At 37.7% G+C, this 15342-nt stretch overlaps 1 protein-coding gene across 1 annotated transcript in view; it reads right to left on the reverse strand.

Annotated features, from left to right (window-relative positions):
- Positions 1-15342, reverse strand: part of SHANK2 (SH3 and multiple ankyrin repeat domains 2) — a 639405-nt gene that overhangs the window by 555240 nt on the left and 68823 nt on the right. Inside the window, exon 5 of the mRNA XM_038407205.2 lies at positions 6384-6612. Within this exon, the coding sequence (XP_038263133.1) occupies positions 6384-6587 (204 nt within the window). The 5' untranslated portion in view covers positions 6588-6612. The remainder of the gene's footprint in view (positions 1-6383; positions 6613-15342) is intronic.

Raw genomic sequence — 15342 nt, forward strand, 5'->3', positions numbered from 1 at the left:
GAGGTAATAACCTTTTTGGTAGAGGTAAAGGATAACGACTCCTTAAATTTAGGAGATGATCAAGGGACAATAGGTCAATACGTGATACAAAGAAGGATGCCCCAAGATGCCCTAGACCTTTCACCATTAAAACCAGAAAATAAGAGTGATTTAACTCCAAAAGAGTCATCAGGAAAAATATGTATGCAAATAAGTATACATTTACATCTTTATATCACAATGGTTGTGCAGTCACAACAGTTATAACTGAGAAATTGCAATACAATGTGTATTGTAATTCCCTGATTTCACACACAGATCCACAACTTTCAAAGATTTTTGAAAAGTTTAAGAGAAATCTTATTAAGTTGTTTTTGAGTTATGGGGTAGTGAATAAGCTAAAACAGTTAAAAGAAAATTTTTCACTGGTTTTTTTTTTTTTTTTGGTAAAACCATGGCTAATGAAAGAGGTGAAATTTGAAACTTGACATTCACAAAAACTCATTAGAGTTAGTTTTTGTGTGTTTTGAAATCTATCTATCCATTATTTAACCAAAACATACCCTTCTGAAAACTATATACTGAAAGTGCACCATAGAAAAATGACCTTAAGACCAAGATTTTTTTTTTTTTTTTAAGAGGAGGGTGGGGGTTCCTAAACTAAACTTAGGTTCCTAAATCCATAGTTAGGCACCTATACATATGGGCTGATTTTTCAAAAGTGCAAAGCACATAGTGAAATTAGTGCTCAACACTTTTGAAAACTAGGTCACTTGTTTAAATGCCTTAATATGGATTTAAAATTCTGGCCTACTTCTACTCATGTTTACTTAAGAATGTACTGTGCATGCAAGCACAGCTAGTTAAGCACCACTTGTGGATTCAGTGAACTTATAAGTGACTTTTATAAGTACTGCAGTTTGAGTAACTTGGATGTTTTTTAAAATTATTTACTGTTCTCCTTAAAATACAAAGGAAATTAAATGTAAAAATCGGTGTGAGAGCAACTTTAAAGGCACACTTAAAAATCACAAATTGTCAGGAAACACAAAAACAAAGGAGCTCATAAAATATTAATTTGACCACACTCATTATGTATACTATTGTCTAGTCACCTCTTTCATGTTAAATACGTCTCTTACGGCCATTTTAAACACAGCTCTAAGTAAAGTCACATGGCTGCACCATGAGTCAGGCAAGGACACAATGTCAGCTGCTGTCCCTTCACTTAAGAGGGTGCAAACTCTTTCCTGGGAAAAGAGCCTTGATCCTACTTGCTTCCCATTCTTTAAGGGTGACCTGCACCCCAGGACACTAGCAGGAAATACTCCCCATAGTCTAGAAAATGCAAAGACTGCAATTATTATTATTATTTATTTCTAATGCAATAATATGAGAGGTCTTGAGCAGGTTGGAGACCTCATTGCGCTAAACACTGCACAGGCACATAGTAAATGACAGTCCCTGCCTCAAAGAGATTACAACTGTGCTCTGCTTCTACACAAAGGGCTTAAGGGCAACCAGGGAGATTCTTCACAGCTTTCCTTCCACTATACACTCACTCAAAGGCCAAATACAGTTTGGCCTCTTGCATTACACTATTTTTCTCATAAAATATCTACTCTAAAATATACAGGAAGTACAACATGGCTGAGTTAATGTGGCTCTTGGACTCATATTTTGCATTCCTGGCTTCTTCTTACTCTGTCTGTGCAATCAAAATAAAACAGCCTTTTGTAATAATTGTGCTGTTTATGTGTAAACTGTGTTGAAGCAGTCTGTGCCCTCCATTTCCTTGGTACTAGAAATGATTTCAGAAATTTTATATACTTAGTTTAATGCCTTTTCTTGGTGTGAACACAATCTCCACTTGCTGTAATGTGTGCTACACATATGCAGTAAGGATAAGATATTCCTCAAATAACAGAGACAATGAACAGAGACAACAAGAAATGACTATATTACAATAAATAGACAAATAAAGAACTAATGCAGCCATTGATAAATAGAACTACTTATAAGCTTCAGTGACTTTGCTGAAGCCTTTTCAAGGCTTACAATATTTATGCTGCTGCAGCTGACAAAACATGTTAGAGTTCCAGGTCAGAATAAAAGCATAGAAAGGTAAATTTCACAGAGCTGGTGAAAATGTACAGGTTTTTGTACAGTAAGACATCTTTCCCTATGATGTTCAATGTTTGATCTAACATGCACAATGAAATAAAAGTGATGAACACACAGTCACTGTAGAAGGAGGAAAAGTCTTTGTTAAAAATAGAAAATCAGCCATTTACTCAAAATACAGAAATTAGCTTTTTTTAAAAAACTGATTTAGTCTGAACTTTGATTCTGAAATGATAGTCAAGAACCAAAACACAAAAGTAATTTGATACAACTTTGTTCTCCTTTGATTAAGCAGTATAATTTTAAACATCTTTTCTAGAGTAATTGTAATTATATAGGGAGTGGGGGAAAATATTGTGTTTGGCTTGTAGCTAAAATACAGAACTGGAGATTTGAAATCTATTCCTGGCTCTGCCACAGCCTTTAAGTGTAACCTAGGGCACTTCACTTAACCTTTCTAAGTCTCAGTTCCTGGCCAGTAAAATGGAAACAATAATGCAGTCCTACCATCACAGTGGTATTGAATATATTGGGCTTACTTTTAATCTCACTGCCAGTGTACATCTGGAGTTACAGTTGTTTGGAAAATTGGATTTATTTTTATGTACATTTTTGATGAAAAGGAGAAAAAAATTCATTTGTGTTGGAAAAACAAAAACCCAAACCCAGAACATTTTGAGGAAAGCAGATACTTTCTGCTGAAATTATTGTTTAATTGACAACCCACTCTTCTCTTGAAAAAAAAAAGGTTTTGACGGACATTTTTCAACCAGCCCGAATCTGGAGTAATTGAATTTTTATTAATGTTTGTAAAGTGTTTTGAGATGGGTAGGACTAGAATTAGAAAGTGTTGTCAAATAGTTTTATTATTGTTACATATCAAAAATAATTCATGAACTGAGAGTTCTTCAACTCAGCTAGTATCTTTCTAGAACTCTTTAAGAGCAAAGGAGCATTGATAAATGGAATTCAAATTCTTTAGTAATACTACAGTTGTCTATTGAGAACTGAAATGTGTGGGAGATGGATACGTCATGGACAAAATAAAAAAGCTAAATTAAATCTATGACAACAAAGTAACAGCAAAGCAAAGCAGTTGCACCTCATCAACACCTTGATATAAGCCTTTGAAATGTCACTGCTAAGTAAAGCACAATAGTCAGTTTCCACTATTCACATGAAGAGGATTTTGTGTTGTAACAAAGCTATTAGCCGGCAATGCAGTTCTATGAAGCCATCAAAATGGCCCATATTCACAAAATCCATTTTCAGTCCAGAGTTAACAAAATGTAAACATTTTTAAGTGAGCAGGACAGTGGGGCTATGCTCAGGTGTAGGAATCTACCTGCTCAGATCAGATCAAAGTTCTGGGGCCTAAGTCATTAAACAATAAAAATCTAGAACCATGCTGCAAAGCACCAATACAATTAAGGTGTAACAATAATTAAGCATAAAACTGACTTGAGGTAGCCATTTTAATCAAAAGATGGGCTGGTCGAAGCAGGAATGGAGTTCTAGTCATGCCAAGGTAGACTCTAAAAACTACAGTGGAGGACTTTATTGCAAGCCATAACAGTAAATATTTTTACATATGATCCATTTAAGTGTCAAACACAACAGCACTTCCTTCTGCCAAATCCACAACAAAAGTCTGCAAGCTCAATGGAACCAAGTACCAGAGTAAACAGCAAAAACCACCCTGACTCTCCTCAACTCCTGCTCTTTCTTAGAAAGCCTCCTTTTCTTACTCAAGACCCAACACCCCACAGCACTTCCACTTCTTAGAACCAATCATTAACAGTATACAACCTAATCCTGTACCATACAAGTCAATGGGAGCTCTGCCACTGACTTCAGTGGGATCAGGAGCAAGGGATGGTTGCATGTTTAAAGCAGTGTTCTAGAAAGCCAGAGGATTTGGACGCAGTTCTCAGCTCCACCACAGATTTGTGTGACCTTGGGCTGAAATTTTAAAAAGAGCTCAGGGTCCATCATTAGGGCCAGACTTTCAGAATAACCTGGCCACAAATGTCACAGGAGGAATGGCTGGGTGCTGAACACTTCCAAAAATCTGGCCTTTATTTAGGTACCTAAAGTGGTTTGGCAGTGATGAGGTGCATATAAGTACTTAGATTAGAGCTGAGTGAAATTTTTGGACAAAACTATTTTTCCAAAAAAATGCACACTCAGGTGGTGACCTATTTTTTCAAATTTTATTTCCATTTTATTTTTTAAAAAAGTAAAAAAAACTCAAATAAAATGAAATGTTTCATTTCAGTTTGAACAAGTTTGACACAAAGCAACATTTTTTTGACTTTTTCATTTTGCTGAAAAATTTTAGTTTCAGGTTGTCCGGAAGCAAATAATTTTTTTTTCCAATTTTTTTCATTGGGTACATACTACAACTTCAGTTAGTGTAAGTTATGTCGCTCAGGGGTGTGAAAGAGTTACATTGACCCTAAGCGCTGGTGTGGACAATGCTATGTCAGTGGCAGAGCTTCTCCTGCCGACATAGCTACTGCCACTCACGGAGGCTGAAGTGATTAAGTCAACGTGAGAGCTCTCGCCCATCGGTTTAGAGCGTTTGCACTAGAAGCACTACAGCAGCACAGCTGCATCGGTGCAGCTGTGCCAGTGTAAGCTCTCTAGTGCAGTCATAGCCCAAGCGCCTTCCTCTATCAAGGAGAGTAAACCCCTTCCTGTCAGCTTCCAGATTAGGATGGCCAAGTGCCCAGTTTCAACTGGAAAGTCCGGTAGAAAAGGGCACCTCATCCTGACTGGACAACAAAAATCTCGTTACTATAGGTAGTGAAGGTGCCGGGTCATGACTCTCACCAGCCCCTTCTCAGCCAGGACCATCTCCTAGCTGTGTCGGCCAGCTGCAGCTCCCAGCCGCATCTCCACAGGTGAGTCCCTTCCGAACTGGGTGGGAGGAGGAAAGAGAAGAAGAGCAGCAAGTGATGTGGGGGAGAAGTAAGAGGAGCAAACAGGGGGCAGGGCCTGAACCTCAGGTGGAAGAGATGGGCAAGGGAGGTTCTGGCACTCCTGCTGGAATGTCCAGATTTTAAATATTAAACAAAGTTGGCAACCCTAGTCCAGATAAGACTTCTATATTCTACTGCTTAATTTAAAAAAAAAAAAAAAAAAAAAAAAAAAAAAAAAAAAAAAAGAAGAAATAGTTTCAGCTTTTAACATGTATATACCATAAATGGCAGCATGAAATGGCATAGCATGTCTACAGAACAGAATTTATCTATATAATCATCATTGAAAATAAAAATAAATTTTAAAAAAAAGTGTGATTCCTACTGTCAATTATCAAAATGCTAATTTTGGAAACAGTACTTAAGAAGGCCCAAGATTATCCAGGGAATTAATCATAAACTAGGACAGCTCACAGTCCCAGGTAAAGTCAATCATTAATTCCCAGGAAATTCTCCAAGATGAGATCATTATAGCTATTGTAACAGTTGGGGAGCAGGGAAGGGTGGGTATTTATGAAACCACAATGATCACAACCCTCCTAGGGGGCCACGTTTTATGTTTTCCCTGCAGGTCACCTTTAAATAGCATGTGTACCCAAATGGGCAGCAGGAATGTGGGGTCCAGTCAGCCACTTCCCCAAGCTGAATGTGCTGGTGCAGGCATGATGGGAAGGATGGCAACAGCAGGCGGAGTCTATCCCTACCTGTTTCCTTCTCTCTCTCTTTTTCTGGTAAGGTGGGGTGTAGGGTGGGGAAGAGATTTTGATGAGCTTCTCGCCCTCACCTCAGAGTCCACAAGCTAACAAACAGTACTCTACAGTGTCATGGGAAGAGAAAATGTAAAAGATGCTGAGGTGCCAGGCAGCTTTAGAGATGGCGTCTGAATTCTGTTTTCAATCTGTGTTCCACTGTTCTCTAGCTCTCTAGCTAGTTCTCTAGCTCTTCTTGTTGTCAGCCATTCACAAACCTTCTGAAACTTCCCTGGTCTGACCCTTCTTAAAAACATTTTAGACATAAGGTCACAGCTTTCAACAAGTACATATGTGAGACTGACTGTATTGGCTGGGCTACCTGTCAGTATAATCTCTTTATGACAAACACCCATTCTGGTGTCTCACTTGGGTTGTAACTGTGGATGTCAAAACCAAATAGGACATCAGTCTTAGACACTATGAACATTTTAGCATAAGCCAGATCTCCAGGTGATAGAAATTGAAATACTCTATTGACTTCAATTTACCCACAACTGAGTATCTGGCCAAACATTTAAAAACCTTATAATGCAATTCCCCTTACCGTTTGCTGTAGGTCAGGTATTATAATTCGTATCACTAGTGTGTTGCTCCTACTGTCTTCCATTCTGCTGCTTGGTTTCTCTGATGTAGCCCTGATAGTATCATAAATAGTTTCTTCTTTGGAGCTGTCTGATTCAGATTCAGCAGAATAATCTGAAAAGCTTTGTGCCATCTCATCTTCACTTGATGTTGGACTGCGAGGCATGTTCAGTTTCTCTTACTTCATATGGCTATCAACACAAAACACAAGGCAAAGGCAAATTATAGGTAAAGTTTCAAACATGGTTCAGATTGAGGTTTTCGTGTATTTTTTAAGCTAATGTACACTTAATGAAGTTATCTGTTTTCTCTTACCTCTTTTCCCCTCCCCCCATTTGTAGGAGTTGGCAGAGTGCAATGGGAATAAATGTGGTTAGCAGTTCACTAAAGAAAGAGGGGCGGGGGGAAAGCGAGATGACCTTTCTTCCATGTCACACCCAATCTTCGAAAGGATTCAGAATAGATGACAAGAGTACCAGGCTTGATCCTAAATGGTAATGTTGTAAACTACATTTGGATTAAGTCTGTCTCGAGGGAGTAGTTTTCCCAGTACAAACAGTACTTTCAATAGAATAATGTAGATATAAAAAGAGCTTCCAAATTAAATGTAATGCTAACGAATGGTTGGTGTATTGTGAGTCTTATTTGTACAAAAATGTATGGATATGACTTCAAAAAAGCTACATTATTAAAAGAACAGAATGGTCTGACAGGCACAAACTATTCGAAATACAGGCAGTCCTTGACTTTACAATGTTCGACTTATGACGAACAGCACTTACAACGTTTCTGAATTGACACCCTGATTTGACTTATGACAATTGGTTTCAACTTTATCATGCTCAGTCCCGCAATGGAGTATGTTGCGGTTCTGAGTTACGACATTTTGACTTACGACGCAATTGTCAGGAACCAATTGTGTCGTAAGTCCAAGGACTGCCTGTACATTTCACTGATGAATGGTGGGGAGGTAGCAGGAAAATTGTCCAAAGAAAGGCTTTTTGGGTGAGACCCATCAGTATGGATATGATACAAATATGCAGACTATTTCATGGAAGTGAAGGACTGATAATACTGCATGAAGCCAGACTTAGTGCATGCAGATATAGTGGATGCCTTGCCCCAGGCCTGTCAATGTCAATTGACACCAACACTATTGCAATCCTGGCTACAGCAAACCTCCAGTCATGCTAAACTCAATACAGATTTTTGTGATGTTGGCAAACATCTAGTATGGAGTAGGCTAAAACCAAACACATTTTCACTTGTAAACTAAGTAGCTTTGACCTGTGGACTTCAATGGATGCCCTGACTATGTAATGACCTCACTATTGGGCCCCAGTGTGTTTGGTGAATGGGTAGAGAAATACTAGAAGAACATTTTACTATGGTGTTTCAGGATCCAGTTTGAGCCAAATATATTCAACAGTGCTGATTCTCCATTGCCCAGTCAATTACACCAGTGCAATTTGAATGCAAAGGGGGTATAAAAGGCTACCATTCTGATTTAACATTTTATGCTCACTTTACAATGGAGCAAATGACTACACAAGGGACAGGGCAATGCAAAGTCAGGCCCAATGCTTCCAATTTCATGGGAGATTAATGGCAAACATTGCAAAAGCACACCAAATAGTCTAACGTCACGTCATCTTGTTATTGCTGGTCAAGGACAACTCCATTTGGTATCCAACCTTGGGTACCCAGTGTTACTACTCTCAGCTATAAACCTATAATTAATAATGAAGACTAAAACAGTAAATTCAAATATTTGAAAGCAAGCCAGTTTACAACAGTTTAATGCAAGACTATTTACAAAAGAAAATTCTTGGGGGAATATTTTACTGCTTCAGTGAGCTATAGATTAATGCGGCTTTCCAAAGTATCTTTCCAAAGTCAATAGAAAGAATAAACATTTCAATGGATTTCTTATTCATCCACTGATGCTAAGTCATATGAAGCCAAAATATATTAGGTCAATACGTAGCAGAGCAAAACAGATTAGCTGGTGACAGCTAGGAAAACACATTTTAAAAAAATATCACATTTTTTCATCTCTCCCTAAAAACCATTTCTGAGGGCAATATATGAAGAGGATTATTCACCTTGTGCAGTAACTGGAGTTCTTTGAGATGTGTCCCCCTCTGGGTATTCCACCTTAGGCGTGCATGTGCCTCCGTGCCTTTGATCAGAGATTTTTGGTAGCAGTGCTCATTCAGCCTGCACCCCACACATTCTTGTGCTCATGCCAAGGCTATATGGAGCTAGATGGGTGAACCACCCTCAGTTTTTCACAACTGCAAAGTCCCCCAAGGGAGATTCCAGAGCATAGGGGATGGAGGGCAGGTATGGATCACCCACAGGGACACACACCTACAAGAACTCCAGTCACTACGTAAAGTGAGTAATTTCTTCCAGTAGTACTTCTGTGGGTGCTCCACTTCAGGTGACTCCTGAGCAGTACTTCCCTAAAGAGGCAGGAGATTCAGTGCAGAGTCCAATACAGAAAAGAGAACTGCATTGCGTACAGCAGCATCTGATCTTACCGGAGGCACCAAGGCATAGTGATTAGGAAAAGTATGAACAGACGACGAAGTTGCTGTACAGACGTACAGACGTCTGAAATTGGTACATCCTTACGTAAGGCTATAGATGTAGATAGTGATCTTGTGGAATGTGCTATCACCCTCAAAAGGGATTGAACATGAGTTCTTTTGTAACAGATGTTAGTGCATCTGGAGATCCACTTTGATAAGTTCTGTTTCAAAATTACCGAATCCTTGTTTCTGTACACAATGGATACAAGTGAACTAGGAGATCTTCTAAACAATTTGGTTCTATCTAGGTAAAAGGCTAATGACCTTCTGATATTTAGAGTATGGAATATGGCTTCTTGACTACTTTGATGTGGTTTTTGGGTGGGAAATGGGAGAGGAATGGTTTGATTAATATGAAATTCTCAGGACACCTTAGGTAAAAATCTTTGAACAGCCCATAGTGACATTTTTCCTGATATGATAAATGGGAGGTCTGGGTAGAAGTGATTGCTACCAAGAAGGCTGTCTTCATGGATAAATCAAATAGAGAAAATGCAGCTCTGATCCTGTATTCAGACCCTACACACTATTGTAATAATTATTTATAAAATATGCCTTGTGATGTATCATTTGAAAACTAATAACTCATGGATCATTAATAGTCTTGTGTGATGCAAGTACACAGTGTGTATTAAGATTACCTGGTGATTATATGAATTATGGCTAAGAATTATGGCTATATGCTGAAATTAAGAATTTGAAGTGTGTTTAAACAAAGGGAGCTGGTAAACAGGTATCCCCTATACAAAGGAATATGTTTGCTTCTCTGACCACCCCAGTCAATGAAGGTATACATATCAGGTAAAGCTATCAAGCCAAGAGCATGCTCCAGCAGGAGAAAAAGTTGGCCTAGGTTTCACTTTTCAGAGACTACATTGCAAAGGTTTACTTATCTATAAAGACAGGGGAGCTCGGTGTAGCCACGAGGATGTGTGGGGCACGTGAGCGGGCCAAATGAGCACCTCTCTCAAAAATCTCCAATCAAAGGCACAGGTACATCTGAAGTGGAGCACCCAAAGGGACACCACTCAAGGAAGAATGCAGGAGAGTGGATTTAAGCTATCTCGTAGAGGGATGATAAATTACATCTAAACAGCACACAAAGGAAGAGCTGATCTGTTCAAACTTCCCAAGTTTTGCTGCATAAGTATTTTCACATAAAAACTACCTGCTAAAGAGCCATTGCTAGAACTGTAGAGTAGAATAACCACTTGAATCTCTGGCTCCCAGGAATCAAGCAATTAGGTTTAATAAAAAGTGAAGCCACAGCAAGAGTTCTTTGGACTGTCAAAAGGGCAAATGGAAAGGAAGCACCTGACTGTTGGGTTCGGGGTGTAGAGAAATGAACCAGAAGCAGGGAAAGGGGAGAGTGAGAAGTAGTGTCTACACTGGCAAAAAAAAAAAAAAAAAAATGAGAACTATAATTCCCCATTACTGCAGCTCCTGTGGTGGTAGCAAAGGGAAAAACAACATATTGTTTTTGATATTTAAGTATCGGGGGCTAGCCATGTTAGTCTCTATCCACAAAAACAACGAGGAGTCCGACGACACCTTAAAGACTAACAGATTTATTTGGGCATAAAACTTTCATGGTTAAAAAACCACGGGTTTTTTACCCATGAAAGCTTATGCCCAAATAAATCTGTTAGTCTTTAAGGTGTTGTCGGACTCCTCATTGTTTTTATGATATTTAATGGGATCTGAACACCTCTGATACAAACACATCTTGGGATGTGTATCATACTCACGTAATCAGGTATAGACATATATAATATAAATAGAATAGAATAGAATATACACACAAATATACCAAAGATACATCATACAAAGGAAATTCAAAAAACTTCAAACCATGGCAATATTATAGAGAAGTTCAGATCAAAAAGAAACTGATATATGAGTGGTAGGGTACAGTCTTGCTCCAATAGTATAATTGTGCCAATAACCATATGCAGGTTATTATTAACAAAGTCTGATGGTGACTAAGGGCCTTATACAAAGCTCACTAAAGTCAATGGAAATAATCCCATTACACCAGTTTTATGCTGGTATATCTTCATTCAAGTTACACTGACATAAAATTGGTATGACAAAGTGGAGAAGAATCAGGTTCCAAATGTTCAACAAACAGCACCTAAACAGCGAGAAGAAGAGTAAAGAAATTTAAAAGTCAAATTTGTACACAGACATACACTAAATCATTATTATATTATTGCTGGTATAAAAGAGAGATAAAAGGAGAACATGTACAATCTAGGATTTGCAATCAAGTGGACGGGAAATAAATCAATTTACATATCATAATTTTGTAATTTACCAACTAATAAGAAGGCTACAGAAACCGCAAAGTATGAGCGCATAAAACAAGATAATTCTAGATCCCAAAGCAAATTTGGAAAGGTTCTTAATACTAGTAATTCAGAAGCTAACTCCTCTAGTAGTCTTTCCTCTTCAGTGGGATCTGATTCGTATAGTCTCAAAACCACAATCCATTCAAGATCTCATTCTTGAGGATAAAATATCTGAGGCAGCAAAAGTCTTTCTACTTTGATGGATAAAGGCATGATGGATACAAATTGATAATTTTTTTGAGAAAAAAATTCAGATTTTTTATTTAAATTGGATTTTTTGATTTTGCTGTTTAAATAATAATAAGTTTTCTTTTTTAAAATAAACCTGTTTAAGATGAAATCTGAAAATACAAAATATGTTAAGACTTAAATTTATTATAATCTCCTAAAACATTTAAGTAAAATATAAATATGCTGAATCCATGAGACTATAAAAAAATTGAGTTAAAAGATGCTTTTCTCTACAAACAAATACATTTTTCCCTGATTCTAATTTTTCAGGTCAAGCTTTATAAATAGGACACAACAGGTCATGTACAATATTAAGGGCTCATTTTGTTTAATAAAAAAATTGTATGGTGTTTTGTGTGTTTAATTAAATTCCAGTTACTAGCCTAATACAGCTTGACACAAAGCATGAGCAAAAAGTTAATTATCTAGTAAGTATGCAGAATATCATTCACCATTTTCTAGCATACTAAAAATATACAGGTTTCAGAGTAGCAGCCGTGTTAGTCTGTATTCGCAAAAAGAAAAGGAGTACTTGTGGCACCTTAGACACTAACAAATTTGTTACTTGTGCCACAAGTACTCCTTTCTTTTTTAAAATATACAGTTAACAAGAATCTGAAAATACTGAGCTGTATAATTGCTTGCTTAAATGTAGATAGTTATAATTTACCCTTATAGGTAGCAAAAAGATGCGCCAAAGCTAGTGATGTTTTAATGGTTATATCAGCCAATGAGAATGCCCCTTTCTTTAGAAAATAACTGAAGTACAAACAGAAAAGTTTATTAAAATTTATTATTTAAATCAAGGCTTTCCACTTGGTGATTTTATTCATGATTTAAATAGCTGGTTTAAAGCGCCTTGACTGAAATCAAGGCACCCTGGATAAAGGCTTAGAAGACTGCAGCGAAACCAAGTAAAAAAAGGTGTGTTCTTATCTTGTGTTAGATAATACATGGTAACTGGCATGTGGTAAAATCCTAGTGAAAACAAGGCAGTTTGTAGCCTTCATGGGTGATAGTGGTCAAGTTAAAAGACATGAGGTAAGTCTAAGTTTTACCTTGACCTTCTAAAGAGTTAATAGAACTACTTTGTAACTCAAAATAAGAACATATCTTCATAGGAAAAAGGTAAGGCTGAAGAAGGTTAGAGTGGACCTCCACTTAGAAGCAGAAAATATTTTTGTAAGGCAGCTATTAACATAACTAGTTCCCAAAGCTAAGTATGGAAAAGAGGCCAAGTTCCAATATAACAGTGGCCAAGTCCAAGATCTGAGTTATGTTAAAAGTCAAATTTGTACACAGATGTTGTCAAGGTTCCTTCCCCACTCTGAACTCTAGGGTACAGATGAGGGGACCTGAATGAAAAACCCCCCTAAGCTTATTTTTACCAGCGTAGGTTAAAACTTCCCCAAGGTACAGACTATTTTACCTTTTGTCCCTGGACTTTATTGCTGCCACCACCAAGCGTCTAACAAATATAACCAGGAAAGAGCCCACTTGGAAACGTCTTTCCCCCAAAAATCCCCCTTTTCCCCCCTACACCTCCTTTCCTGGGGAAGGCTTCATAAAAATCCTCACCAATTTGCATAAGTGAATACAGACCCAAACACCTGGATCTTAAGAACAATGAAAAAGCAATCAGGTTCTTAAAAGAAGAATTTTAATTGAAGAAAAAGTAAAAGAATCACCTCTGTAAAATCAGGATGGTAAATACCTTACAGGGTAATCAGATTCAAAACAGAGAATCCCTCTAGGCAAAACCTTAAATTACAAAAGTTACAAAAAGACACAAAAACAGGAATATACATTCAATTCAGCACAACTTATTTTATCAGCCATTTAAACAAAACAGAATCTAATGCATATCAAACTAGATTGCTTATTAACCCTTTACAGGAGTTCTGACCTGCATTCCTGCTCTGGTCCCACCAAAAGCAACACACAGACAGAGAGAACTCTTTGTCCCCCTCCCCACCCCATCCAGCTTTGAAAGTATCTTGTCTCTTCATTGCTCATTTTGGTCAGGTGCCAGCGAGGTTATCTTTAGCTTCTTAACCCTTTACAGGTTAAAGGGTTTTTCCTTTGGCCGGGAAGGATTTAAAGGTGGTTAGCCTTCCCTTTATATTTATGACAAACATACACTAAATCACCTTAAAACATCAGTTAATCAAAAACAATTTTTTTAAAAAAATCTTCAAAGGTTATTATTTTGGAACTTAGAAATATATCTCACTTTAAACTTATAGCGCTGTTAACTTACCTGATAACATTTTACTTACAATCAACTAGCAAGTAGCAGAATATTAACTCAATTGTCTTTGGAAAAATCCTCTTAATCATTCTTTGCACACACACAAAGTTTACTTTACGTCAACCTCTCACAGAAAGTCTACTGTTAGCAAAGATTTAAAATATTAGCGGGGTGCTGGGGGTGCAGCAGCACTCCCTGGCTTGAAGTGGTTTCCATCACATACAGGGTTTAAAGTTTTGTTAGATGGCTTTCAGCAGCCCCACCATACAAATTGTTTCAATGCCACTGAATGTTGCAACATTTCATTCATTTGCAGAATCTGATTAATAGCTTTTTTCTCTTTTTTTTTTCACCTCTTGAATTACTTTTCTGTAGTTACAGTTTAAATGATCTGTGCTTTTCAATTTATATTATGAGTTTGCATTTACATAGAAACAAGCAGTGTGAAACTAAGGGCATGGCTACACTGGAAACTTCAAAGTACTGTCGCGGGAACACTCCTGCAGCAGAGCTTTGAAGTGCAAGTGTGGTCATGGTCCTCACGAGGAAATTAGCTCCCAGCGCTTGGAGCCTGGCTACACTAGCGCTTTAAACAGCTCAGACTTGCTGCGCTCAGGGGGGTGATTTTTCACACCCCTGAGCCAGCAAGTTAGAGCGCTATAAACTGTAAGTGTAGACAAGCCCTAAGTGTACAACCAAGTTTGGAGGTGGTTTTAAGAATATGGCCGTTTTTCCAGGAGGCATTTTGCCTTTGAGGCTAGAGAAATTCTACTCTGATAAACAGCACATCTTGTGTTTCTTGCTTAGAAACTCAGGGTACTACTTTCAACATTTCACTCAATGAAACTAACTGTACCCCATCTTTTCACAAAGAATTGAAATAATCTTAAAACATCAGAGTTAATCAAAAAAAAGCTTCAGATAAGGATAAAACCAAATAAAATCAATGACCATAAAACAATTTGTGAATGCTCTGTGCCCTCATGCAGTCTCAATACAAAAATTGTCTCAGTTTATTTATCTTGTAATTTTTATTCATATTATCTAGGATACGCTTCAGCCTGGAATATTTGAAGTCCTTCAGTTTTGGCCTTCCTTCCCTAAACATTACTGATGATTTCCAATAATCATTTCAAGATTCTTTAATGACAGGTTTCAGAGTAGCAGCCGTGTTAGTCTGTATCCGCAAAAAGAACAGGAGTATTTGTGGCACCTTAGAGACTAACAAATTTATTAGAGCATAAGCTTTCATGGGCTACAGCCCACTTCATCGGATGCATAGAATGAAACATATAGTAAGAAGATTATATATATAAATATATATATACACATACATACACACACACACTGTGAAAGTTCCTCAAATCTTACTGGCGGATTTGCTCACCTTGGAACTTCACGGCAGCCTCACTTTGGCCATTTTCGTGAACCCACAGTCCAGGTCAACTCCTCCTGTGTCTGACCAGCAGCTGGGAGGTTTGGGGAAACCCG

This window comes from Dermochelys coriacea, chromosome 6, assembly GCF_009764565.3.
Source record: "Dermochelys coriacea isolate rDerCor1 chromosome 6, rDerCor1.pri.v4, whole genome shotgun sequence".
Lineage (NCBI taxonomy): Eukaryota > Metazoa > Chordata > Testudines > Dermochelyidae > Dermochelys > Dermochelys coriacea.